We start from the raw sequence: 27,927 nt of genomic DNA on the forward strand, positions 1-27,927 counted from the left end.
TTGTATGCTGTACCAATATGGACTAGCTGTTGTAATACCAGGAAGAAAGCTCTGCAGAGAATTCAAAATAAAATTTTGAAAATGATTCTGAGGCTTCCTCCCTGGTATAGTACCAATGAGTTACATAGAATATCCAATGTTGAAACATTGGAACAAATGTCATATACAATCATTAATAATTTCAGGCAAAAATCGTTACAATCTTCTATTGCCACGATTAATGCGTTATATGTTTAGGTTAAGTTAGGTTAAGTATATTAAAAACTTTTTTTTCTCTTATAAGCAGGTGAAATGAACTCACCTGTAAAAAAACTGAACTGCTACGGCAAATGAAATGTAATATTTGTTAACAAAATGTTAATTAAATCTTAAATTTGTTTTACCAAATTAGGATGATAGTGTTGTCTAATAACACAGAACACCTAGATATAAGAAATGAATGTAATGTATGGAATGATACTAATAAAGATATTAAAAAAAAAAAAAAAAATCTTGCGTCTAGCGCAAAAAATTGCGAAAAATATCGAAAAACCGATTTTTGACAGAATTCATTGTGTTGAAATGCTGTTAAATGAGCGGTGAATGGCGTACTTACGGTACAAAGATTTATGAAAATGTTGTATGTTTTTATTCACCCCACGATGGGGCGAATAAGAACACTGTTCAGTAAATATCAATACTTTTTTCATTAATTTTTCATTTCAAAATGGAAAAAAACCTCTTTTTCATATGTATCTCAAAGAAATATCCCAACGTATTTACCCAGTGAAGAAGAAAATTAAAATTTTTAAAATCAATTTCAATTTTTGATCATGTTAGATATCAGCAAAAATGGCGGATGTTTTAAGCTGTCAAAAATGGTTGAGATTTCAATATTTTCTTCTCAATTTTATAATGTGCAATGTAGCAAAATTATTAATTTGAAAATAGTCTATCGATACTCTGTTGCTACTGAACTAATGGGAAAATATATGTCATGATGAATTCAAAGTTTACCATTGCACAATAGTAATTTCTAACTGTAGGTCGCTTTGTTTCAATTCGCCCCACTTTTTCTATTCACCCCGTTTTACGATATAACTAAAATGGCTGCAAGGGATGTTTTTAAAAAAATTCCAAGACAAATTCTTAGAGTAGTTCCTGGAATAACTTCCGGAATGTATTTCATCAAGAATGCAGAGAAATTTATCAGAAAATAATCCATGGAGAAATATTGTACAGAAATCATTAGATTATTTATGAGTTTCATGAAGCATCATAAGGTGTACTGTCTTAAGGGATATCTAGAGGATATCTCAAGAAAAGATTTGGATGTATTGAAAAATAAACTTGAATCGATTCCTGAAAACTTTGCACGATACATATTTACTGGGGCGAATCTACTTACAAGAAAGCTTGAAAATCCGATCTCCCATTTCTTTATTACAACCCTTATGATAAAAATATGATTCTGTGAGATGTGCAGCATTATCGGTGCATTAAAAGTGGACCAAAGACGTAGTAGGCTTATATGGAAATTACTACGGAGAAATTAAAAAAAAATGTTCCTAACACGTTAGTTTTGTGTTACCATGGCTACGATCTCCAAACACCAATTGTAGTAGCCATGCCGTAAAACTATGAACAGGTTTGTGAGTTGTATTATTCATTCTAGTTTTACCTTCCGAGTAATAAAGACGTTTAATTATCAAGCTCTTTTCATTCCTCAAGACTATTTAAGAAGGTAACATTTTGACGACGAGTTTCAAGCCTAAAGATCCGAATCAACAATAATCCGGCCGACTCAAGTCAAATCCGAGGATGGAGCTGTTAGAGGAGAAATTTCGCTGTCGGAGGTGAAGCATCAAATGGCTCATCAGAGCAACTGTTTGGGGATGCTTCTGGAATAATTCACCGGGAATCGTGAGGCACCAGCTTAGCGAAGCGCTCCAGAGAAGATTCTCGAATCACTCGCTTCTAACATCAAGGACATCGACCCGAAAAACAGACTAAACTCCGACTGCTGGTTTTCCAAGAATGAGGATGCCAGAGATTTGATGATTTGAATGTAAGGCACTTGCTGCGCAGTCTCAGCGTCCCGATGGACGAGAAATTTCTCAACTATCTGCTGCCATCTCACCGACGTTGTCGGTTGATAAATCAATCCAAGAAGCAAAACTAAAGAATTGCATGTATAATACACACGAAGTTTGTAAGAAAATCACAACAAATTGATATAGACGTTGATGGATCGATTCATAATTTTAAACACACGGATAAACGTGTTCATTTTTATCAGTTTACACCTGATTCGTTTCCAGATGTTCTAGATCTAGGATATCATTCTTGATTTCTGGTAAACTTAAACTTTTGGTTTTGGCTATGGATTTCATTTTTTTTGCTTTGCATAAAAAACGGAATAAACATTGCTTTTTGCTAGCTCGTTCAGTGTTGCCAAACAACCTACCATACCGTTACCATGCGAAGCTGCTTATTTTTGTTGGATTCCTCTCGGTGCATTGATCATTTGCTTAGGATGGTTAGCGATTATGGTAATCTTTCACAACGCTGGCTGATCGCTGCCTACCAGTTGCTTATCGCACACCACATCTATTCAATGGACTGGTTTCCAGTTCGAAGTTTGCAGCGCTGATTATATTTTGAGGTTGATTGTATCTCAACATCATCGTAAAATTCTGTATAGCTGAGTCTTGAGAATTTAAATTTCATTAGGCAGGGAATTTAAATTTCATTAGGCAGGGTGATAGTTATCTATAGAAATGATGATCTAGGCTTATTTCTAATGTTGGTCCGATCTTCAAACATATCAAGCTTTCCGTCTTGTGCTCCATTTAGTCAACGAAACATTCATGGATCGTCATAATTTCGCTAGATATCGCGAACACTTTGAGCCTGAAAAGCAAGAGACAACTTTATTAAAATATGTTACTGGCTGGTATTGAGACAATAGACAGCATTTGTGGGTTTACATTTAACTAGTGTTGAAGGTGCATAACACTTCTGCACCACCGATAATTTTGCTTTTACTTGCAGAAATTGTGTAATAACAACGCTTACTTCCTGATCGTCGACAAGGTGGGGACAATTTCAACTAGTGGGAATGACAAAATGAGTAAATAGCTCCGTCTCTTGTTCGTCAATGCTATAGATGTTAGATTAGACTGGGCTTAAATGTTAAATAAGAAAAACGTGAACTTATTTTTTTTTAATTTTAATCAAATTCAAGTTTATGCTGATTTGGAAACAACACATTTTGCAAACTAGATTTTTTTTTGCTCAGTTCAGCTAAACTGCAATGTGTAGACTCTCAAGTATAGACCATTTTGAACACTGCTTTAAAAATTTAATTGAGGCTTTCGGTATGTTTATTTCAAAGGTATTAAAACAAAAATTATTTTGTTTCTCATATTTATTATTTTAAAACAAGCTTAACATAATAGGAACATTACCAAACTTCCAGTTTAAATGCATATTCTATATTGCTTTCAACATCACTCACTCTCACTAGCATTCAGTCTCATTCTAATCTCTCCATTCGCTTTAGTCGACTTCCTCAACGGTGGGTCCCGAACTGCCACCGTATCCTCCTGCCTGTTGGCCACAGCTAGAGGCTCCCGATCCGGCTCCACCCTGATGCAACCAAGTCATTATTGGACTACATACTCGACTCAGCTCCTGCATCTTGTGCTCGAACTCGTCCTTCTCGGCCATCGTATTGCCATCCAGCCATCGGAGCGTTTCGTCACATTTGTCCTTCACGGTGTTCTTGTCCGACTCGCTCAGTTTGTCTCCGGCCGATTCGAGGGATTGTTTTAGCTGGAAACAGTATCCTTCTAGCTGGTTGCGGGCAGAAACGCGTTCCCGTTGCCTTTCGTCCTCTTCGCGGTACTTTTCTGCGTCGGACACCATTCGATCGATGTCGGCCTGACTCAGACGGCCCTTGTCGTTCTTGATCGTGATGTTCTTTTCCTTACCGGTACTCTTTTCCTTGGCAGTTACATTAAGAATGCCGTTGGCATCAATGTCGAATGTGACCTCAATCTGGGGAACGCCTCTCGGTGCTGGCGGAATGCCTGATAGTTCGAATTGGCCCAGACGGTTGTTGTCTCTGGTCATGGCACGTTCTCCTTCGAACACCTGGATCGATACTCCTGGCTGATTGTCCGCATAGGTTGTGAAGGTTTTGGTTTGCTTGCACGGGATTCTGGTGTTGCGGTCAATCAGTTTGGTCATGACTCCTCCAGCTGTCTCGATGCCCAATGAGAGTGGAGCCACATCAACCAGTAGAACGTCTTGAATCTTCTCGTCCTTGTCTCCGCTGAGGATGGCCGCTTGAATTGCTGCACCGTATGCGACTGCTTCATCTGGGTTGATTGATAGATTCAACGATTTTCCACAGAAGAAGTTCTGCAGCAGATTTTGTACTTTTGGAATGCGAGTCGAGCCACCAACTAGGACGATGTCGTGGATTGAGCTCTTGTCCATTTTGGCGTCGGCCAGAGCCTTTTCGACTGGTTGAAGCGTGGAACGGAACAGATCCGAGCACAGTTCCTCAAATCGAGCCCGGGAGATTTTTGTGTAGAAGTCGATTCCATCGGCAAGGGCATCGATTTCCAGCGTTGCTTCAGTGCTGGATGACAATGTGCGTTTTGCTCGTTCGCATGCCGTTCTCAGTCGTCGCAGAGCTCGTGCATTCGATGAGATGTCTTTCTTATATTTGCGCTTGAATTCCTCAACGAAGTGAGTCACCATGCGATTATCGAAATCTTCTCCTCCCAGATGAGTGTCACCGGCAGTGGCACGTACCTCAAATAGCGATCCCTGGTCAATGGTCAGAATGGAGACATCGAATGTTCCACCACCCAAATCGAAGATCAAGACGTTTCGTTCACCTTTGAGATTCTTGTCCAGACCGTAGGCCAGAGCAGCTGCCGTCGGTTCATTGATGATTCGCATCACATTGAGTCCCGCAATGGCTCCGGCGTCTTTTGTGGCTTGTCGCTGGGAATCGTTGAAATATGCTGGAACTGTGATGACTGCGTTTTTGCAACTCTTTCCCAGATAGGCTTCGGCCGTTTCTCTCATCTTGACCAGAACCATGGAGCTGATTTCTTCCGGAGCGAATCGTTTCTTTTCTCCCTTGAACTCGACTTCGATCTTCGGTTTGCCAGCATCGTTGAACACCTTGAAGGGCCAGTGTTTGATATCGGCCTGGATTTTCGGGTCGTCGAAACGGCGTCCAATCAATCGTTTGGCGTCAAAAACGGTGTTCTGCGGATTGAGGGCCACCTGGTTCTTGGCGGCATCACCGATCAGCCGCTCCGAGTCCGAGAATGCCACATAGCTGGGGGTGGTTCGATTTCCTTGGTCGTTGGCGATGATTTCCACTTTGCCGTGCTGGAACACTCCTACACAGGAGTAGGTCGTTCCCAAATCAATACCGATTGCAGACATTTTTGCTTTTGTACTGATGTTTAACACTTTTTGATTCGAAATAATACTCTTTTCCACTGTATTCACTTATTTCACTGTTTGAATTTATTTCACGTTGAAATTTTGTTTTCACTTGCGTAGGTTTGCGTTTTGGCGCTTTATCTCTCTTGCTTGTGATTCGTTCTCTTGTTTGAACTGTTATGACGGGAGCTGCTCGAACCGAGCGCTTATATAGTGGAAGCGAGCAAATCTAGAAAGTTCGAGCAGTTTCCATAAATGTTCGAGTAGTTTCGTTGTCTTGGCTTACTCGACTGCTACCAGAACGAAATAGGTGCAGCAAATTCTAGAACCAATCGAGCAGTTTCGAGTATCAGATCGAATTTTCGTTATATGTCTGGGATGCTCTGTTGCGTATACCATATATGTCAAGAATAGTGTGCGTTTCACACATTAACCCACGTGCCCAGGGGTGTTCAAACTCTGTCTTTAGGATCACTCTGGTATACAAAAGGAGGAAGCTTCGGTCCTTGAGCTATCGTTTATCTAAACAATTTTTGTGAATAAAATCACCGTCATTGTTTTCGAATTGTTCTGTAGTAGTAGATACAGCTTTTTCTTGAGACTTTCCATGGACTTCCATCAGAATTTTTCTAGAAATCGAACATCGTGTTTACATATTTCCCCAACCCCATTATCCTATAGTTGTGTTGTAAATATTTACGAACCGCACACATCCACGTGCTAATTTCGGGGTCACACTGAAAGGCATTCGAGCACAAACATATCTGCTCACCACGTGGAATTTTCCACTGCCACTCCCGCGGGACCAGAAAAACACACGTGGAAAGCACTCGAATGTTCTGGAGCTGCTCGATCCTGACGTTTATATATAGGACCGATTCGAGCAGCTCTCGTCCAAATCAGTTCAAGCGTAAGAGCGAAACGCAAGCAAAAACGTGAATTCGGCGGTAAAAGCGACAACAGAGCGCAAAAAGTTAAAACGCAAAATCTTTTTCAAAGTGAAAATTTCGGAAATTTTTCGTTTGGATAGTGGGGAAAAGTGAATAGAATAGTGGCGGATAACGGTGAAGTGCGAAAATGTCCGCTATCGGTATAGACTTGGGAACGACCTACTCGTGTGTGGGGGTGTTCCAGCATGGCAAGGTAGAAATCATTGCAAACGACCAGGGAAATCGAACCACTCCCAGTTGTGTGGCATTTTCGGACACGGAGCGACTGATTGGCGATGCGGCCCATAACCAGGTGGCCCTCAATCCAAAGAACTCGGTGTTTGACGCGAAGAGATTGATTGGCCGTAGATTTGATGATCCGAAGATTCAGGCCGATCTGAAGCACTGGCCGTTCAAGGTCATCAACGATAATGGGAAACCCAAGATCGAGGTGGAATTCAAGGGTGAAATCAAAAAATTCTCTGCGGAAGAAATCAGCTCGATGATTCTTGCCAAGATGAAGGAATGCGCCGAGGCGTACCTGGGTCGGAACATCAAGAACGCAGTTATTACGGTTCCGGCCTATTTCAACGATTCTCAACGTCAGGCCACGAAGGATGCCGGAGCGATTGCCGGGCTGAACGTTATGAGAATCATTAATGAACCAACGGCCGCCGCTTTGGCCTACGGTTTGGACAAGAACCTCAAAGGCGAACGTCATGTCCTGATCTTCGATTTGGGCGGTGGAACGTTTGATGTCTCCATTTTGACTATCGACGAGGGATCGCTGTTCGAAGTGAAGTCCACGGCAGGAGATACTCATTTGGGAGGTGAGGACTTCGATAACCGCATGGTTGCTCACTTCGTCGAGGAGTTCAAGCGCAAGTACAGAAAGGACATCACACCAAACGCGCGGGCTTTGAGACGTCTCAGAACGGCTTGCGAACGCGCCAAGAGGACATTATCGTCCAGCACTGAAGCTACGATTGAAATCGATGCCCTTGCTGATGGAATCGACTTCTACACGAAGATCTCCCGGGCTCGATTTGAGGAACTGTGCGCCGATCTGTTCCGTTCGACCCTTCAACCAGTCGAGAGAGCCCTGTCCGATGCCAAAATGGACAAAGCTTCCATCCACGACATCGTTCTGGTTGGTGGATCAACTCGCATCCCAAAAATCCAAACTTTGCTCCAGAACTTCTTCTCAGGAAAATCGCTAAATCTATCAATCAACCCAGATGAAGCAGTCGCATATGGCGCAGCAATTCAAGCAGCTATCCTCAGCGGAGACAAAGACGAGAAGATTCAAGATGTGCTCCTCGTTGACGTGGCTCCACTCTCATTGGGAATCGAGACCGCTGGAGGAGTCATGTCCAAACTGGTTGAACGCAACACCAGAATCCCGTGCAAGCAGACTCAAATCTTCACCACCTACTCGGACAACCAACCCGGCGTGTCCATCCAGGTATTCGAAGGCGAACGAGCCATGACCAAGGACAACAACCGCCTGGGCCAGTTCGACCTCTCAGGAATTCCGCCAGCCCCTCGAGGCGTTCCCCAAATCGAAGTCACGTTCGATCTGGACGCCAACGGCATCCTCAACGTATCGGCCAAAGAAAAAAGCACCGGAAACGAGAAGAACATCACCATCAAAAACGACAAGGGTCGCCTCAGCCAGGCGGAAATCGATCGAATGGTGTTCGACGCGGAACGATACCACGAGGAGGACGAAAAGCTCCGGGAATGCATCGCCGCCAGGAACAAGCTGGAGAACTATTGCTTCCAGTTGAAGCATTCGCTGGAATCGGCCGAGGACAAGCTGAGCGAATCGGACAAAAACACCGTCAAGGAGAAATGCGACGAAACGCTGCAGTGGTTGGACGCGAACCAGCTGGCCAGCAAGGATGAGATGGACCACAAGATGGACGAGCTGAGCCGTATCTGCAGTCCGATCATGACACGGTTGCACCAGGGCAGCGGACCCTCACCAGGAAGCAGATCCACTTCCGGGGCCGGTTACGGAGGACGACAGGGACCCACCGTTGAGGAAGTGGACTAAGTATATCAAGGCATTTAAACTCATTATCACATATTTAACCATTATAACGATTAAGGGCGTTTCTTTCGAGTTAACCTTCTACCATTATATTGTAGGTACTAGCTGAGCATTGCCGGGAACTTCTTTAAGCAAGTTCTTTATTGTGTAGTAGCTGTGACTGCCTGTTACCGATTCTAGTTCTAGTTACGTGTTATGTCTAATCAGTAATCTTAAAGATTGACGACTCAAGCTAAAGCTTAAAAACCCTAGAAATAAAAGTTTTGAGTTGCTCAAAACCCAGCTACTGATGTGTGGCATCTTTGAAGTTCCGAAGGTCCATTTTCTCGGATGAAGGTCGGAGATTAAGCTCTCGGTATCTACCTACTTACCCAAAGATGGCTAAAAGCAAAACATGAATGATTGATCATAAATTTAAAACATTACATCATGAGCAATTTTTATTTTTATCTAGCTTGTTGCATACTTTAAGGAGTTTTGTGCATACTTTTATTAAATGATAAGTTTTTAGAATTTTTTAGATAAATTTTACAAATTGCACTATCGTTTGATGCTTCTTTCGCGAGATTTACGCCTTCCAAGATGTGGTACATAATTGATTTTGGAATCCAAGCTGTTTAATAATTAATAGCATTAATTATTGTGAAACAGTTTGGAATCCAAATTCAATAATGTACTAAAAGACAAATCTCCGAACAAGAAATATCGAAAGACAATGCAATTTATGTTTTAGCACTAGCAGAAAGTTTAGATAAGATCGACTTCGTACGAAGATTTGTGCCTTTGAAATCGTGATTAGGGGCACATGCAGGCTAATGTTCATTACGATATGTTTCACCTGAAAGCTCTGGTTAAAAGGTGACTTTCCCCTTAACCATCTTTGACTCACCCAAAATTTGCGGCATCCAGAGCAGCACAAAGAATAACTCGCTTTTGAATTCGTTTCCAAAAGACTCGCCATGTAGACAAAACACTCGTTTCATGAAAAACTCAACATGCTATTGAAACTTCCATTATTTTTACGAAATAACAATTATTCAATAATTTTTTTAGTTTAAAATTTTGAATTTATGTTGATGTTGATAAACACGCTTCCAGCAATGAAGCGGTGTAATGATTTGTTTATAATGCGATTACACCGTTTTTCGATGCACTCGGTGAAATCTACACGAAAACAAGTATATAACAGGAATAAGGGCAAAAACTAGCGTGTTTCTGAAGGGCGGAAAATCAGATACACGGAAACGAAGTTCTACACTGAAATGAATTTTATTGTAGAAACTATTGAATCCATGTTAAATTTAAGAACTGCACCAACGATTTTCAACCGACTACACGGATAAATATAAACATTCTAAATAGCTTATTTGTCATACTAAAACCATAATCGGTCTATTCACCCCAAGGAATGCATTTATGCATTTTATACTTTGCTAGTATAATCATTATTTATTTTAGCTGATGCATATCCGGCAATAATGCGTTGTATGATTAAAGGCTCGGTATTATCAATCATGCATATAAAAACCACGCTTATATGTGTAAACAAATCCATAATAATGAGACTAGAACACAAATGAAACAATTTGATGGAAATATTCATTTTTCTAATAAACAATCATATTTTACGTGCACTCCTCTCCTTCCGTCGATGATCTTATACATCAGTCTAGTTTTTCGTAAGTGATTGGTTTCACGGGGCTCCTGAAGCTGAGACGTTGGCTGGCTCGGTTTGGAAGCTCTTGAGCTGAAAGCATGGGTAGAATAGGGTCCTAAAGCCCTGCCCCAATTTTAGTGCCAAACGCATAAGTTTAGGTCAAAAACATATGTTTACTCAATTTTCTAATGTTTTCCGATGGTTTAAGCCCAAAAAACATTTTTTTAGTTTTTTTTAAATTTTGTCACACCCCTTGGTTTAAACTCAAATTTTGGGTGTATTTTGTTTTCCGTGTCCCTTCCGAAATGTCAGAAAAGAACAACCCCGGTGTTAAAAAGTTGAACCCCTGTGGTATTTTTGCAGACTAAGCGAACGTCAAACATGATCTCAAGTGTCAAGGTTCATTTAGGGATCCAATTTTTAAATTAAAGTTTTAATATGATTTATCAGATATTAGAGCGGGAAAAAATGCTAAAGTAGTTGCAGTGACATGCTCTTTCGTAATATTAAATGAAAACAAGATTTCATTAAACATTTTAGGACCCTATTGGAGGGCGCTCCTTCAAAGATGTAGATTCTTGGTCTGCCGATGAAACTGCCGGGCTGCGTATTGAATTCAGATTGGGAACGATCCGCTTTTGGCAGTTCAGCAACTTGTTTTTCAACTGTTATTGTGGCCAATCCAAGAGCCAGCCACATTTTGAACGATCGGATGGCTGGCCGTCGGGTTCTGCTGAATTTGGATGATTCCATTTCTGGCTTCCGTGGAACTAAAAAGATGAAAAATTTCCTTATAAATGCTTGTCGTTGAAGAAAAATATGTTATCAACTTACCGTTCGCCTTGTAAAACATGCCGCCAATCCAAATTTGTTTTAATAAATCTGTACAATCGAACGAAAATTTACAAACTTGATTTTTTTTTCACGAGAGAGCCATTACTTGTAGCTTATGGCGAGATTGAATAAAGATGAAGTCCCAAGATTCACATCAGCAGCAAAATATGCACGTAAAATATTTTTATTAAAAAATGCATAATAAAGTATAAAATAAAAGACGACAAATTATACTTTGTAAGCTTTTGAATGCATATTTATCAAATATGTCAAGAGTGTGATAAAAGGCACACTAACTAGTATTTTTCTTTTTATCCGTGTACACGCTAAGAAAATAGAATACTAGATAAGTTAAATACTATTCTAAAACCATATTCCGTCTATTCACTCATTGTGATGCATTTTAACGTATTAAGCTTAGCCTAGTATAAACGTATTTTATATCAGCAAACGATATTTTGCAAATTATTCATTCAATGCTTAAAGTTCTAAAATTCTGCACATTGAATACAATTAGCCATTGTTATTAAATTGCTGTAAACAAAAGTAAAGAAAAATGACAGAAAATGATTTTTTTCCTGTTGTAAATTTATTTTTATATTAATCATATGTAAATCTTGTATTAAGCTCCCAATAAGTTAACTTTGCTTTCCATTGTTAGCTTGGTTGGTCCTACGAGTGAATTTTTGCGGTTTCTGTGTCTCCCATGTCACCGATGTTTCTTGCTGCCGTTCCATGAAAACCGCTGAAAACAATAATAATAATGTCTTGATATCTTGATAAGCAGATTCAATAAGAGATCTTTTAGAAATCACCTCCTTGTTGTTCACAATACTGTCTTTGATTTGCTCTGATTTCTGCGTATTGCGCCAAAACTGTTTTGCGGCAACTTCCCTGTAATGCATGTTTAGAAAATCTGAAAATCGAGCAAGTAGATTTGTGGAATCCTTGATACATACCTGAAGGCCATAGAGCACGCAATCCGGAAAAAGATCAGAAATATGGATGTTTTGAAACGTTTTGACGAACGTGGAACTAGATATCCCTCAGGAAACGCGTCGTTACTTGCTTTCTAATGTGAATTGAAAACCATGATGTAGCTTCTTAAGTCCCAAGAATAGGTGCCGGAAACGTATATGACTAGTGAAATATTAATCACTGATATGCATTATATTGTATAAAATGATATACATTATAAAGGATAAATATGAAAAATATCAAGGACATATTAAATGCCATAATAAATAGTATTTTTTATTTTCACCGTGTACATTAATCTGTTAACTCTACCAAAATAAGTCAAAATAGTGAACATCACTACACAAAAAAATGTCTTCTGTTAATTTAACCATAGTTGTAGTATTTATGACTAGAAACATTATAGATTTGAGAAGTGTAGCATCATACACGGATAGAAAGAAAATACTAAATAGTGTGCCTTTTATCACATCCTTGATATATATGAAACATATTCATTCAAAAGCTTACTTAGTATACTTGTTGTCAATTAATTTATACTTTACTATGCATTTTTATATAAAAATATTTCTCGTGCTTTTTGTCTGCTGATGTTACTCTTGGGACTTCATTTTTATTTAACCTCAACATGAGCAACAAGTGTGATGGCTCTCTAGTAAACGTGTTTGCGAATTTTCATTTGACGGTATTCATTAGGTAGAACTTATTTTTTATGGACAACATGAGGAACGGTAAGTAGATTAATTATTTTATTCCAGTGCCAAACCTTGCCGAACTTTTCCATCTTTTCTAGCGCCACGGAAGCAATAAATGGCATCAACCAAATCCACGCTTGATCGATCGTTCAAAATCTTGTTGGCCAGCAGCAGTAAAAATCAAGTAGCAGACCAAAAAACGAATCGTTCCCGGTATTGTATCTAAATCGTAGCTAGACAGCATGATCTGCAGATTGAAAATCGGAATCCTTGAAGGAATGCCCTCCAATCCAACTACACTGAAATAAATTTTGTTGTAGAAATTACTGAATCCATGGTAAAATTAAGAACTGCACCAATGATTTTCAACCGACTACATTATTCTGTTAAGTCTACCAGAACATAGTCAACATCCCGCATAGAAATTTACCATTATCAAAACAGTTCAAACCAGGGGGGGTATACGCAACGAGATGCGCCTACCGCTCATGTTTTGTGGGTGTATTCGTTTGGCTCACAACGCTGCTAGGCATCCCGCTGTTTGGGTGTTGAAATGCATCAGCATTTGCTGCCTGGCATGGCCCGCGTTTCGACCTGTGCTGTTTGGGTCGGCCCGCGTGAGAGATGATGCTGTTTGGGACGGCCCACCCGAGAGATGATCGTTAAGCGAGCTTTGTTTTAGTTGACAGCCGTACACCCACCCTGGTTCAAACACCATCGTGGTCATTCAGGGTACAGTTACCGTAATCATTACGGTACTTAAATGGTCAGTCGACTATGGTAAAACAATAACGAAATCTTACAAAAAAACATTAACATTCTGGATATTATCACATACTTTTTTTTACGGTGCATACATTTGCGAACCATTCGCGAAAATACCCTAACCATAATAGTTACAGTTGCGATGTCGAATACCAGAGCGACTGTCATTCGTGTGTTTTGTTTTTTCCCGGGATAAACTTAATTTTTACTCAAGTTTTAGCGATTAAAACCGGCTTTGGAATTAAAATTTATTTCAACGGCGATCCAAAATCTCATAAACGTAAGTAATGCGAAGTTTTTCAGACCTTTTTTGTATAGATGATTATTTTGTTTCTCAACAAGGAACAAGGAAAAATCTATCGGCATCTGGTACAGAACTTCCGACGCGCAGCAATAAATCAAGATAAGTTTGTGTGCCAGCCTTGGCTAGAGGACCCATTTTTAACAATGTTTTTTTTTGTTTTTTCAAGAAAGCATGACTTGGAGCAGTGAACCAGCAGGCAGCAGCAGGTACTCATTACACAGTTTGTTCCTCAGTACCTATATTCCTGACCCATGCCAATGTTCATTATCATACCTGAATGTAGTAAATTGTGAACATAAATTGTAAAATATGCATTGTGATTTATTCTAAACTAGTGGTCCCGGCAAACTTCGTCTTGCCATCAAGTAGGCTCTTGAAAAACACTATGGATCGTCCCATACAAAATGACAGCTACGTTCACGCTCATTTTTTCGACTCTCATGGTGAATATCCGGGGATTTTTATACACACAAACACGTCGGAACACTTAACGAACAAAACGCATTCAAATCGGTTGACCCGTTCGGAAGCCATTTCGTGACATACAAACACTACTCCATTTTTATTTATATAGATAAAATAAAATTTAATTGAATAGAGTAGTGTTTGATCCTTCGACCTTGATGCTTGCTCCTGCGGGGGCGAGCGATGAGGACAAGATCGAACAAGTCGCGCGTCGGTAGTGAAGTAGTGAAAAAGTGATCGGTTCGTTAGTAGTGTTTGATCCTTCGACCTTGATGCTTGCTCCTGCGGGGGCGTGTACTTTTGAGCACACTGTGTTGTACGGTGGGTGTCACGGATTGAAATACAATGCTTTGTAGTGGATGCCACTATGGACATAGTCAAATTTACTGCACTGCTCAGTGATTTTCACCAGATTATAGTAAACTTAACAGATTTTTGTAGTCGGTTGAAAATCGTTGGTGCAGTTCTCAATTCTACCATGGATTCGGTAGATTATATTGTATATCCACTTGAATGTTGGATTATCCCGGCTATTCAGAAGACTGTTCGAAACAGTCGTCAAAAATCGAGGGGAATCTCAATGTATTCCATCCAAACGAGACAATTTTGCGAGTGTTGTAGAAACACATAATTCGGTTAACTATACATACATTACGCGCAATAAAATATTGCCTGTTATTGAATTGTTTCATTGAACCTGTATTTTGACCACTAGAAACATTTATTACAACATTTATTTTGTTTAGGGATCATCCAAAAATGACGTCCACCATTAGGGGGAGGGGGTGGGGTCTACGAAAGTGTGACAGTACGTGTAGAAGGTATTGGAAAAAGCGTGACAGAGGGGGGAGGGGGGGTCTAGAAATCTCAAAAAAACGATGGACGTCATATTTGAATCGTCCCTTAGTGAAACATACTTTGATAAACATTCCATCCAACCACCCCTCATTTTCCGAGTCGTGCAGCCGGCAGCCGAGAGTCAACAACAGCTGTTTTGGAAATCTGACTCGACGCCCACTCTGCTGTCCTTGTTGCTCTACTTGAAAGAGTAGAGGTTCTCGTTTGCGCGCGAAAAACTTCTCGCTCGTTGATGCTGCCAAATCTGACAGCGACTGTTTCACCGACCGTTTAGAGCAACGACTGTTTCAAACGGTCGCGAACAGTTAGGAACTGAACGGTCAATACAAGAAAATTTGTTTGCGTGTACACACGGAAAAAACAGTCTACCTAATTTTTGAGTTGACTTTACCCTGAATAGGGTCCTAAAGCCCTGTCCCTATTTTAGTGCCAAACGCTTAAGTTTAGGCCAAAAACACATGTTTACTCAATTTTCTAATGTTTTCCGTTGGTTTAAGCCCAAAAAATTTTTTTTTAGATTTTGTCATATCCTTTGGCTTAAACTCAAATTTTGGGTGTATTTTGTTTTCCGTGTACCTTACGAAATGTCAGATAGGAACAACCCCAGTGGTCGAACTAAAACCCCTGTGGTGTTTTTGTCGACTAAGCGAACGTCAAACATGATCAAAAGTGTCAAGGTTCATTTAGGGATCAAATTTTTAAAATACAGTTTAAACATGATATAGCCATTATTTGAGCGGGAAAAATTGCTAAAATAGTTACAGTAACATGCTTTTTCGTGTTATTAAATAAAAACAAGATTTCATTAAAAATTTTAGGACCCAATTAAAGCCCAAGTAAAAATGGTGCAAAAAAACTGAAAAAGCAGTTTTCTCTTTTTAAATAGACAAATCGAAGAAAATAAAACCACACAGCTCTTTTATTTGCCAAATAAAAAGGCTGTGTGTTTTTATTTTCATCAATATGTTGTTTTAAAAGGAGAAAACTGCTTTTTCAGTTCTGGCTGTCGTGCCATTTTCTCTTGCGCCTTAAGTATATCGATTATTCTCTCAACCCAAAATCTCTCGGTATTCTCTCTTCCCCACCAATGTTGTCATCAATAGAGAGAGCTGCACCTACCTAATGGGGATAGTTTGGCCCAATAAACCAAATCGACCATTTCCGTCAGATCTAACCCATAGTTCTTGTATTTTTCTTCGAAAGACAATCATTTTCAATGAATATCAACGCTCTCATATTTTGTTTACATACACTCCTGGCTGTACGCAGTGGAAGAGGACCTGGCGACCCTAAACGTTCGGGGCAACTGGAGAAGTTTCGCCCAAGACCGACGAAGATGGATCAAGGTATCAAGGTAGGTACACTCCTGATTTTCTTATAAATTTTTAAAAGCATGGATACTCACCACTTTTTCAGATAATAATCGTTGTGCGGCACAGTTGTTTCAACACTGTGGGCATTCAAAACGGAGATTTTTCCACAATGTTCAATAACATCCCTGCATTGAATGTTTGTAGACATGATGAAATGTCAAAACTCACCCTTGATCCCACCCTACCAGCACCAGCAGCAAAACTGACTCGCTTGCCTATAAAAAAATGAGAAGAAGTTATTTTTGTTTGATATTCATTGCCTCAAACCGTCGTCACTGGAATGATAAGGACTACCCGAAAAATGGCCATCATCGTGGCTGCATCCAGTACGAAATCCTACAAGACCACAATTTACATCGCCTTCATCTTGTTGCCTGAAACTGCTGGGGTGCCCCGCGATAGTTCTCGATATGGGTTCCGAGAAGGGTCCTGCTCGTTTCCGGTTTCGCGACCGGCGGAAAATACTGGCAAAGATTTTATTTTACTGTGCGGTAGCATATTGTTCTTATTGATCGGTAATAGATACTCAGGGGGAATCCGGGTCAAGTGAAATACCAGTCGAAGAGCTCTTGCATCCTCGACACGGGAACTCCTCCGGATTTACAGTTGGGGTCAAACGGCTTCAAAAAAGGTATTCTGACACGCAGTAAAATTTTCGTCGCCATTTTTCCATTGGCCACAATACCAAGAGAGAGCAGAACCCTTCTTGTGAACCATTCAACCGGAACACCACAGCTTCCACGGATATGAAGGATCTTGGTCGTGAAGGATTTTGTCGTGATGGTTCTCTTCCATCATCATATTATTTAGTAGAACTTTGATGATGGCAAATGTTTAAAGATGTTTTGATAACAACAAAAACGAGGAAATATTTATGCTGGCGCAATGAAAATCATGGCTTCGTTGTAGAACCTGTTATTATAGAAATTCCTACGGCCCACACAAGCAAGATGATTTTTGGGATGAATGTGGGAATCCCAGCCACTGTAGAAGTGGCATAATAGGAGGAGATGGATATTACTAGACATAGCCTCGAAACTTGAAACAAAAAAAAAATGCCAATGATTCCTGCAGTGAATGACAACTCCTTATAACAGTATGTAAACAATTCCTGCAAGGAATGTCAAAGAGGATAGTTAGTTGACCATGATGAAAGAGCAACAGAGATAGCAATATTTTTCGTGACGTCACCATGTACGAATTCGAAGAACAACATACTGTAGACCGCGGAGGAACAGCTGATCAAAATTCACCATAGCGTGAAGATAAATTCATAGGGGAAAAAGGGGTTCCTTAAAACATCGGAGAGATATAAATGATAGGGGACAGTGGGGTGAACTAGTGTGCCACCAGTTTGTCGATGTTTTTCAATAATAGAGGCTTCAAAACATATAAGTTCCTTGGGAGAGTTTGTCCAGTAAATTAAAAGAAAGCTTATGAGCAAATATTTTTTTTTCATGGAAATGGTCTATTGATAATCGTGCAAAGCAAACCTTCCTTTCGTTCTTTTGTCCACCATCACTGTAACTGGCTTATTGTCTTCGGTCGCAGACCCACCAAGCATTGTTCTTCAAACAACTTCCACCACGTTAAAATACTAAACGGTCTGATCTTTCCCAATCCGTGCACCTAGTACTAAAATTTCACAAATTTTTCACGCACCGTGCACGCAATTCGCGCCGTTTCAACTTGGTCACCAGAACTGCTACGACGGAGGATTGATGATTTGGGGACCTTTCGGATTAACCTTTGAGAAAATACTTCTTTACTTTGTACTAGTCAAATTCATACTGAATATATATTTGGTCCATCGAGTACCAACAGTGTAATGAGTGTTGATTGCAAGCACTCACTCTCACAGGTGTGAGCGCTAAAGTTAACTCCCTAAAATGGTAGTTTCTACAGCATAATTTTGTTGCGTGTATTCTTTGATTTGCGTTGAATTGTCCATTTCAATACAGAGTCAGAATTAGGGCGAATATGAACACTAATACATTGTCAGTAAAATCGGTTTGAAGTTCAGCGGATATAATATCAATTCTATATTATGTTTCCGATCGATTTAATCGCATGATGCATTTTTGTATGATCCATTACAATACCGTGCACCCCCGCTAATTTGAACGGTACCTCATGCAAACTATCGGGGTTCATTTTTAATTTGAACATCTAGTCACCCTAGAAACGTGTTTCTGGTTACCTCTTTCACTGTTTTGTTTTGATTCTGCGTTCCGTTCCACGGCGTTTCATCTCACTTCGCTCCGTTCCATGAGCTAAATGACGTTTGAACCATTTTTAATCTGAACGACGTGCAAATAAGCGGGGTACAGATTAAGAAGTGTTCAGATTAAATGTGGTCAAACCAACGGGGGTACCCGGTATTACTTTTGTAACAAACCATTTGATTTATTTTCATATTATGACAACATGTTAAAATAAATAAAAAAGCATCATGCGCCATTCATCAAAATTGAGGATTGTTGCGCCCCTCGGTTTTTCGTCTCCTTCAGTTTGACAGCAGCGATTGCGCCTTTCTACCTCATCCTTCTGGTTTGACTATCATCAGTTTCGCCGTTTTGCTACGCTCTTTCACACGAACCTTCTTCACTATCGACCTTCTGCACACTCAGTTTTAAATGCGCTCTGCTGCCACACTCAATCGCAAAAGCGCCCGGTTACCGCTGGGAGGGAAGGTGGGCGAAATTGACATCAGAGTTCGTATCGAAAGAGAATATCAAATGCGCTTTTATGTTTTTCTCACTTGTTTCGTGAAAAACGTTATTTTTAAGAAATAGTTGTGCAGTATATGATTGTAGTTTACCAAATAAACTGTTAGGTGAATAAAATTCAATTTGTTTACATTTGTCAGTTAGGCCGTTGTTCTGGTACTGTATTGATTTTACGATTACGATTTTTGAACAGCTGATTGCTTAATTTATGAATGAAATTTTGACAGAAGGCCGTGTCGTAACGTGTAAAAGTAACAGCAATATCATCAATGTTGCCGTTTTGTAAAATACAATGTCCCCCGAAGACACCTTATTTTTTCTGGCGTTACGTCCCCACTGGGACAAAGCCTGCTTCTCAGCTTAGTGTTCTTATGAGCACTCCCACAGTTATTAACTGAGAGCTTACTATGCCAATGACCATTTTTGCATGCGTATACAGCCCTGTCGTCGTAAAATTTGAGCTTCTTAGTCGTCCCTTTTTGAGGGGGCGTTGCTATAACTCAGAGGGCGCTTCTATTCCCAGGCATAGATGAAGTCGTATCATAAGAAATATCACTAATATTTTAATATATAGGGATCAACTGTGATGTAGGATATGTTGCTATGGGTTTTCGACTTTTAGTCTATACAGATAGTTAACGGAAATCCGAAAACCCTAAAACACATTTTAATATATAACAATTACAAATATCACAAATATCTCTATATACATTTCTAACAAATGAAAACCAATATGTATTTGCACGTATTTAGTTTGTGTTTCATTTCTATTAAAATATGGAACAAAGGAGAGAAAGTACATTGGCTTAAACATTATTTAGTTGAAATATTTGTTTATGTAAAAAATGAAAGTTTTTTTTTCCTTGTATCAATTGAATCTACCTTAACATTGACTACTGTATATGCTATTGACTATTTACTAGAGTCATACAACTAATACTATTACGATGTAATAGAAATCTCAATCCATGAAATAAACTCAGTCTTGTAGAACCTATCACTCAGTGTAAAACGAATCATCTAGCGCCAATCCGAAAGCCACATAGAACCGTTTATTTGTAAACGTTTTTGTGTCTGCCTCAAATTTCAATACCTTTCTCAGCATTTCGCTTTTAAAACAATATATTGTTATTGCATTCCGCTTTTTAAACAACATTGTGAAAAATTTGAGCAAATTGATTCCACAGTTTTCGAGTAACGACCATTTATGTTTCTGGTACTGTATAAAGCTCTTCAAAAGCATAATTTTGATAATACAACTGAATTGTATGATTTTTTTAATTTGATATTGTATTTCTTTTTGTTTGACAAATTGACTAAGAACAAAATGGCATTGTACAAAATATAATGTGTGCATTTAATTAGAAAATCGTTCATTCGGTAAATATTATTGTACAGTTTTTACAGCTGCTCTAACTCAGTTTTTTTATGCTTTTTGAAGCTGATCTCAAAATTCAAAACGAAGCGCTAACGGTGAATCACGTTTTTTTTATTTAAAACTAGTGGTCCCGGCAAACTTCGTCTTGCCATCAAGTAGGCTGTTGATCGTCCCATACCAAATGACAGTTCCGTTCACGCTCGTTTTTTCGACTTTCCCGGTGAATATCCTATGATTTTTATACTCACAAACACGTCGGAACCCTTAACGAACAAAACTGAGAAAAAATCATTCGAATCCATTTACCCGTTCGGAAGCCATTTCGTGACATACAAACACCACTCCATTTTTATTTATATATAGATATAGATTCAAGATGAAGCCAAATTCAAATGGTCGCCAACATTATTCTAAATAAGACTACAAATTTCCCCTTTTTTATAACTCTTCTTAAATTTGCTAACTGTTAAGCTAGGATCCAGCAATTTGAGTCAAACAAAATGCGTCTCCTCTAGTTTTATAAAATTCAAGCAAAATACGACGCAATAACTCGGAACATCTTTTAACGAAATATTATGCGTATTCTCTGTCATGTCAGACCAGAAAGAAATGTAGACTTGACTAAGATGCAAAGACAAGTTTTAGAGTTAAACATGAATAAATTCAAACCTGACATTCGATGTTTCGAATGTTTGATTATGTTCGTAAGTAAAGTAATATATGGTGCATACTTAGAGAAATGTATGATATTTTTTCTTAAAAACAAAAAATCAAATAATTAAGTTTATTAAGATTTTCTTGATTTTTCAAAAGCAGGACATCTAGAACGTTTGAACTTTTTTTTTACATAAAGGAGAGGTGTTCTACTTTCAGCCAAATATATGGCCTTAATCTACAGTATTGGACAAAACATTTGCAACTTTTTCGATTTTCCATACAAAATGACCAACTTTGTTAAGCTAGATATCAGTTATTTATGGACCGATTCGAATGAAACTTTCACAAAACATCAGATATAACATGAATTTTAACATATATTTTTGAATAATTTTTCCAATCACGAGTTTATAAGTAATAACGGTTTGACTAAAGTGTGATTTTCGACGAAAAATTCAGAACTTTTTATCTCAAAATCTGATAGCCCTAAACAAAAACTGTCTTCAGCAAACTTATTCATTTCGTTAAAATCTTCAACTTAGTTAAAGATACCATGAAGCTATTCCTTCAATATGTTTAGTTATGTCATTTATAAAAAATCGTCAAAAAATTCACTTTAGTCAAACCGTTACTGCTTTTCAACTTGTGATTGGAAAAATCACTCAAAAATATATGTTAAAATTCAAGTTATGTCTAATATTCTGTGAAAATTTCATTCAAATCGGTCCATAAATAACTGAGATATAGTTTATCAAAGTTGGTCATTTTGTATGGAAAATCAAAAAAGTTGCAAATGTTTTGTCCAATACTGTATATAAATAAAAATGGAGTGGTGTTTGTATGTCACGAAATTGCTTGAGAACGGTCCAACGGATTGCCGCAAGATTTTCACTGTTGCACTCCTCAAGGGATGCGACGTGTTCGTGCAAAGAAAAAGTTCAGGAAAGTCGCCGGATTTATCGGGAAAACGGGAGAAGACTGAGGTGTAATTTGTATGGGAGATTTCTTGACGTTTTCCAACAGCCTACTTGATGGCAAAACGCAGTTTGCCGGGGCCACTAGTTAAAAATAAAACATCGCTGTTAAGTTGATAACAAAATCGAAAAAAGTCAACATTTTTCCTGGATTTCAATATATTTCGCTATGGTTGTAGTACTATTGTAGTTTTACGTTAGATATATTAGTGAATCTTGGAATTGCCTATTATCAATTACAGATGGGTTTCAAACTAATTTCATCAAATTTAAAAACACAAATATGCTGCTCTTAATGCTCTTGATCATGAAATTTATCACCATCACATGAAAATTATTGGTCCAAAATAAACAAGGGTATGAACTGACTATCTTAAGAACATATAAGTTGAAGATTTTTTCAGCTTTAAACTAAACCATATTTCTTCAAACTTCGAGAGTGGTCTTTAGTAAAGTTTACAAATTTCCCGGGATTTGATTTCCCGGGAAACGGGAAACAAAATTACCATTTGAAAAATTTGATTGATTTTACAAGGCGTTACGATTCAACTCATTAATGTGAACTAAGGTAAAAGTATTGCAGGATATTTATAGAGCTTTGGATTTTCAATTAATGTCATACAGGGCGTTGAGATGTACCAGATCTTCATAGAATAAGGTCAAATTACTCCAGGGTGTTGATATTGCTTATTTAACACTTTAACATGCATTGATGTTCTAAAAAGTGTTAATATTATCATGAAACAAAATCAATTACTACACAGCTTGACAATTTCGATTGATGCCATACAGGGCATTAAGATGCATCTGATCAATGTGGACTAAGGTCAAATTACTCCAGGCCATTGATACAGCTTGAAATTTTCAATTCATGCCCTACAGATCGTTAAGTTGCACCTGATCTACATAGAATAAGGTCAAATTATTCTAAAGGGTGTTAAGATGCACCTGACCTACATAAAATAAGCTTGAATTATTCCAGGGCATTGAAAAGGCTAGAATTTCCCATTGATGTTCTTAAGATGTACCTAATACACGTGAGAAAAGAAAAAACATATCCAGAGCCTTGATATATCTTGAAAATTACGATGACATCAATCAGAACGTTAAGATGCACCTGATCTTCATTGGATCATGTCAAATTACTCCAGTGCGTTGATACTGCTAAGAAATTTCTATTGATTTTCAACAGGGCGTAAATGTTCTCCTGATCTCACAAAGATTAATATGGAATAAAGTCAAATATCTTCCAAACGTTGATATAGCTTGATCGATTGATGTTATACAAAGCGTTAAGATGGTTTTGAACTACATGAAATAAGGCCAAATTACTCCAGGGCGTTGCTAAAGCTTGGAATTTTTAATTTATGTCCTACAGGGCGTTGAGATGTACCTGATCTACATAGAATGAGATCAAATTACTCCAGGGCGTTGATACAGCATGGAATTCTCAATTGATGTCCTACAGGGCGTTAATATGCACCTGATCTAAGATCTTCGAGAGACAAGGTCAAATTGCTCCAGGACGTCAATATTAATTGGAATTTTCAAACGATACAGGGCATTGAGGTGCACCTGATCTACGTAAGACAAAGTAAAATTAGTGGAGGGCGTTTATACATCTTGACATTTGTCTCACAGGGCGTTAAAATGCAACTTATATACATGGAGCAAGATCAAATCACTCCAGGGCGTTATTGATGTCCTATAGGGCGTTGAGATGTATTTGATCGATATGGGATTAAGTCAAATTACTCCAGGGCGTTGATAGAGCTGGGAGTTTCTATTGATATCATGCAGGGTATCAAGATGCACTTGATTTACTTGGGGTGAAGTCAATTGAACCCAGGGCGTTTATGCAGCTTGATTTTCTTGAATAATGTCCAACAGGGCGTTAAGATGCAGCTGATCTATATGAGACAAATTCAAATTACTCTTAGGCGTCGATACAGATTGGAGTTTTCGATAGATGTAGGGCATTGAGGTGCACCTGATCTACGTAAGACAAGGTCAATTTAGTCGAGGGCGTTTATACATCTTGACATTTGTCTCACAGGGCATTAAGATGCAGCTGCTTACATGGCATGAGTCCAAATTACTCCAGGGCGTTGATAATGCTTTGAACATTCAAGTGACTTGGATTTCTTAAAGTAAGGTCAAGTTACTCCAAGGCGTTGTTAAAGCATGAATTTTTAATTGATGTCATACAGGGCGCTAGGATGCTACGGATTTATATGGGACAAAGTGAAATGACTCCAGGGCGTTGATACTGCTTGGACTGGAATAAGGTCAAATTACTCTAGGGCGTTGAAAAAACCGGAAACTTTCGATCGATGTTCTACAGGTCGATAGATATGGTGAAATTACTCTAGGGCGTTGATACAGCTCCCAAATTTCAATTGATTTTCTACAGGGCGGTAATATGCCCCTGTTATATATGAAGTTCTATACGAAATAGGGTAAAATTACTCCAGAGCGTTGGTAGGTACAGGTTGGAAATTTCGATTGATTTCTCATGGGGCGTTAGATTGTTGTTGATTTCGCACATTATTTTTTATGTCTTCGGGTGAAAAAATCTAAGAAAAATCTGAGAAAAGCTTCTTAGTCGTCGACTAAGCGTGACTAAGCAGGACGACAGGGCTGTGCGTATATCGTGTAGCAGGTACGAAGATACTCTATGCCCTGGGAAGTCGAGAAAATTTCCAACCCGAAAAGATCCTCGACCGGTGGGATTCGAACCCACGACCCTCAGCTTGGTCTTGCTGAATAGCTGAGCGTTTACCACTACGGCTATCTGTCCCCCGAAGACACCACCCAATTTGAATTGCGCACTTTTATTAGCGCTTCTGCGTTTCTTAGAACTTCTGCGATAGTCCAGTGATGGAAAAATGCGCAATACTGCATCACATATTTTCGAATCCTTCCGAGTTTTAGATATGCCGTTTTAAAAAAAATATGCTTGAATCATCCTAATTTTAGTGTACTTCCGAGTAGTTTCGAACGAGCGTGTAAGCGCCCTTCAGCAACGCCCTAACTCCCAACATAAACAACGAATCCGTTACTTGACAGCGATTTTGGCGCGAAACCGATGTCCCAGCCGCTGTAAAGTTATACTATTTTATGTTGCACTCACCGCAAACGGGATTCCCATCCAAAATCTGGTTCCAGCTGTTTCGCGGGGGCAATGGTCACGCGAATCCCTGTGTCGATAGTTTATTGATTAGCGCGTTTTGAATTCGAGTGCCAATGAAACCTCGGTCAGGAATCAGGAATGCACAAAATAGGCGACTACCAGCGGATCGAGAAGATTGGCGAGGGAACTTACGGAGTGGTGTATAAGGCCAAAGATGTGAACACGCAGCGGTATGTGGCCCTCAAGCGGATACGGTTGGACAGGTGAGTCCTTTGTGTGTCTTTTGAGTGGGATTTGAATCAGCTGTTCTTGAAATTGTAGTGAAACGGAGGGCGTTCCGTCGACTGCCATCCGGGAGATTTCGCTGCTCAAGGATCTCCAGCACCACTCGATTGTGGAACTGTTCGACGTAGCCGTAATGGATTCCAGCATCTACATGATCTTCGAGTATTTGGACATGGACTTGAAGAAGCTTCTGGACCGGCACAAATCCTCCTTCACGCCGAAGCTTGTGAAAAGCTACATGCACCAGATGTTGGATGCAATTGCATTTTGTCACATGCACCGAATTCTGCACCGTGATCTCAAGCCCCAGAATCTGCTGGTGGATCGTGAGGGGCACCTGAAGCTGGCCGATTTCGGCTTGGCTCGTTCGTTTAACGTTCCGATGCGGACTTACACTCACGAAGTGGTCACCCTTTGGTACCGGGCGCCGGAGATTCTCCTGGGGACCAAGTTCTACGCGACCGGGGTGGACATCTGGAGCTTAGGGTGCATATTCGCCGAGATGATACTGCGGAGGCCACTCTTTCCGGGGGACAGCGAAATCGACCAACTGTACCGGATATTCCGGACGCGAGGAACTCCGGACGAAAGCAACTGGCCCGGGGTGTCCCAGCTACCGGACTACAAGAGAAGTTTCCCCCGCTGGGACGGGCAGTCGGTTCCCGAGGAGATCGCCCTGCACCAGGCGAAAGACCTTTTCGAGCTGCTGATGGTTTACGATCCGACGAAACGGATTTCCGCCCGGAACGCCATGCAGCAGCCGTACTTCGACGATGTGGAACTGGTGCCACCGGAGATTGGACCCTTGAATGGAAAAACTAACGGACAGTAGAATAAGAGAAGAGTACTGGCACGGGGATGTAAGTAACGTGATCGATTTTTGTGGTATCTTATCAACTCAATTCATAGTGGAAAAATCAATCACGTTTCTTTCGTCCTTATTCTGGCACACGTTCGATATGTGAATCACGTTGGGAATTTTAAGGGAAGTCAGTGAATTTTATGAAAAAGGCTTATCGTATGTAATTCTGGCAACACTCGACCACAAAAGATCGTAAAACTCCTCATTAGCATAGGTATTATTACATTATTTTAAGCATAGGTTAGTGGAATTAAATGGTACAGTAAACAGTGTCAATTTTGCAAAAAAAAAAACCGAAATAGGCAATGTGCCTCTAGTAAATTATGCTGCCGTGAATCGCAAGTCAGTCGCATTTGCATTTTCATCAAAATAAAGTTGAGTTCAACATTAATCTTTCAATGCTCTTGAGCTACACTAATGAGTACAGGTAAACCTATAGATTGCGAAAAACGTTCCAAATTAACTAAGTAGATGCAGGTTATACTACGGAGCGACTGCTCCTTGTATTATTTTATACAGTGGTTGTCTAAACGGTGAACATTATCAAGTTTTCCGTCGGGTTCCTGTAGACTGATGTATTTGTATCATACTACGATACTACCTAATAATACCTGTGTCAGCCTGTCTGTACTTCACCAATAATCAACAAAAACACGATTTGGTTTCAATTGCATGAAAAATAACGTTCAATTGCAATATTATTTCAATTGAACCAATATTTCCATACATTTTCTCGACGACAAACTAATAATGTTCATGGATGACGAAGGGTTCAATCAATCACATATTTATTAATCGACCGCACGAATCTTCTCTTGCTGTAGGGATCTCCATGTACTTTACTTCACCACTTAACACTCTTCTACACTTCAAATTTCTTATTTCATCATCAATTTTGAATGGTTTTCAAAAGGCCACATCAGAAGATGATGACAAAACAAGCCACAACTAGAAGGCCTCAACACATTTTAGAGTAAACAAAGGCGTCAACTCACAGGCCTCATCAGCGTCAGCCGGCGTCTATGGGCACAAATGAAAAGGGCTGCACAGCTTTTGGTGAAATAAAAGCCTCATTTCCTTTGACTCGTTTTTTAAGCAGGATTTTTTGCTAAAATGATAGTAATGAATATTCATAGCTATAAATCAGTTTATCCATAGACTTTCTGGACGATAAAATAACATACAATGCTTAAATTCATAATTTAAATTTGATTTATTGTTTGACAAAACAAGATTGCATTTTTCTCATTGTTTACTTTTTGGAGATGAGGCCTTTTGAATTGTTAGTCTTGATTTGTTGACGGAATCGGAACGTGATAAAAACCGAACCACAGATAAACAGACGTAACACTTAGAACAAATCCCGATCAAAATCATAGTCACGAGGATATGTATGCCCAATGCTAAAATCGGTGTGTTTGGCCGACAGGCCAACAGATGGCGGTAGTGTGTAAACGTCAAACACGAACAAAAATGATGCGAGCGCTACGGGTGGCGGATTGGCCACCTACCATATTTTTGATTCGACCGTTAAAAAGGTG

General features: G+C 39.4%; 3 protein-coding genes and 1 long non-coding RNA gene across 4 annotated transcripts; 2 read left to right on the forward strand and 2 right to left on the reverse strand.

Annotated features, from left to right (window-relative positions):
- Positions 1-3,432: 3,432 nt before the first annotated feature.
- LOC110674152 (heat shock protein 70 A1-like) lies at positions 3,433-5,623 on the reverse strand. Its single transcript, XM_021837962.1, has one exon. It carries the CDS (start codon positions 5,452-5,454, stop codon positions 3,541-3,543), a length of 1,914 nt encoding a protein of 637 aa, XP_021693654.1. The 5' UTR covers positions 5,455-5,623; the 3' UTR covers positions 3,433-3,540.
- Positions 5,624-6,330: 707 nt separating this feature from the next.
- Positions 6,331-8,685, forward strand: LOC110674153 (heat shock protein 70 A1-like). Its single transcript, XM_021837963.1, has 2 exons — positions 6,331-8,442; positions 8,538-8,685. The coding sequence occupies exon 1, from the start codon at positions 6,532-6,534 to the stop codon at positions 8,440-8,442; it is 1,911 nt and encodes a 636-aa protein (XP_021693655.1). The 5' UTR covers positions 6,331-6,531; the 3' UTR covers positions 8,538-8,685.
- LOC110674154 lies at positions 8,563-9,692 on the reverse strand. The gene is made up of 2 exons (XR_002498696.1): positions 9,329-9,692; positions 8,563-8,820 (listed from the first exon to the last, which is right to left on the reverse strand). It is a non-coding gene; the product is annotated as an uncharacterized LOC110674154 (long non-coding RNA).
- Positions 9,693-25,104: 15,412 nt separating this feature from the next.
- Positions 25,105-26,782, forward strand: LOC5577696 (cyclin-dependent kinase 2). The gene is made up of 2 exons (XM_001663426.2): positions 25,105-25,502; positions 25,561-26,782. The coding sequence occupies exons 1-2, from the start codon at positions 25,378-25,380 to the stop codon at positions 26,354-26,356; spliced, it is 921 nt and encodes a 306-aa protein (XP_001663476.1). The 5' UTR covers positions 25,105-25,377; the 3' UTR covers positions 26,357-26,782.
- Positions 26,783-27,927: the final 1,145 nt, after the last annotated feature.

Source organism: Aedes aegypti, chromosome 1, assembly GCF_002204515.2.
Source record: "Aedes aegypti strain LVP_AGWG chromosome 1, AaegL5.0 Primary Assembly, whole genome shotgun sequence".
Classification (NCBI taxonomy): Eukaryota; Metazoa; Arthropoda; class Insecta; order Diptera; family Culicidae; genus Aedes; species Aedes aegypti.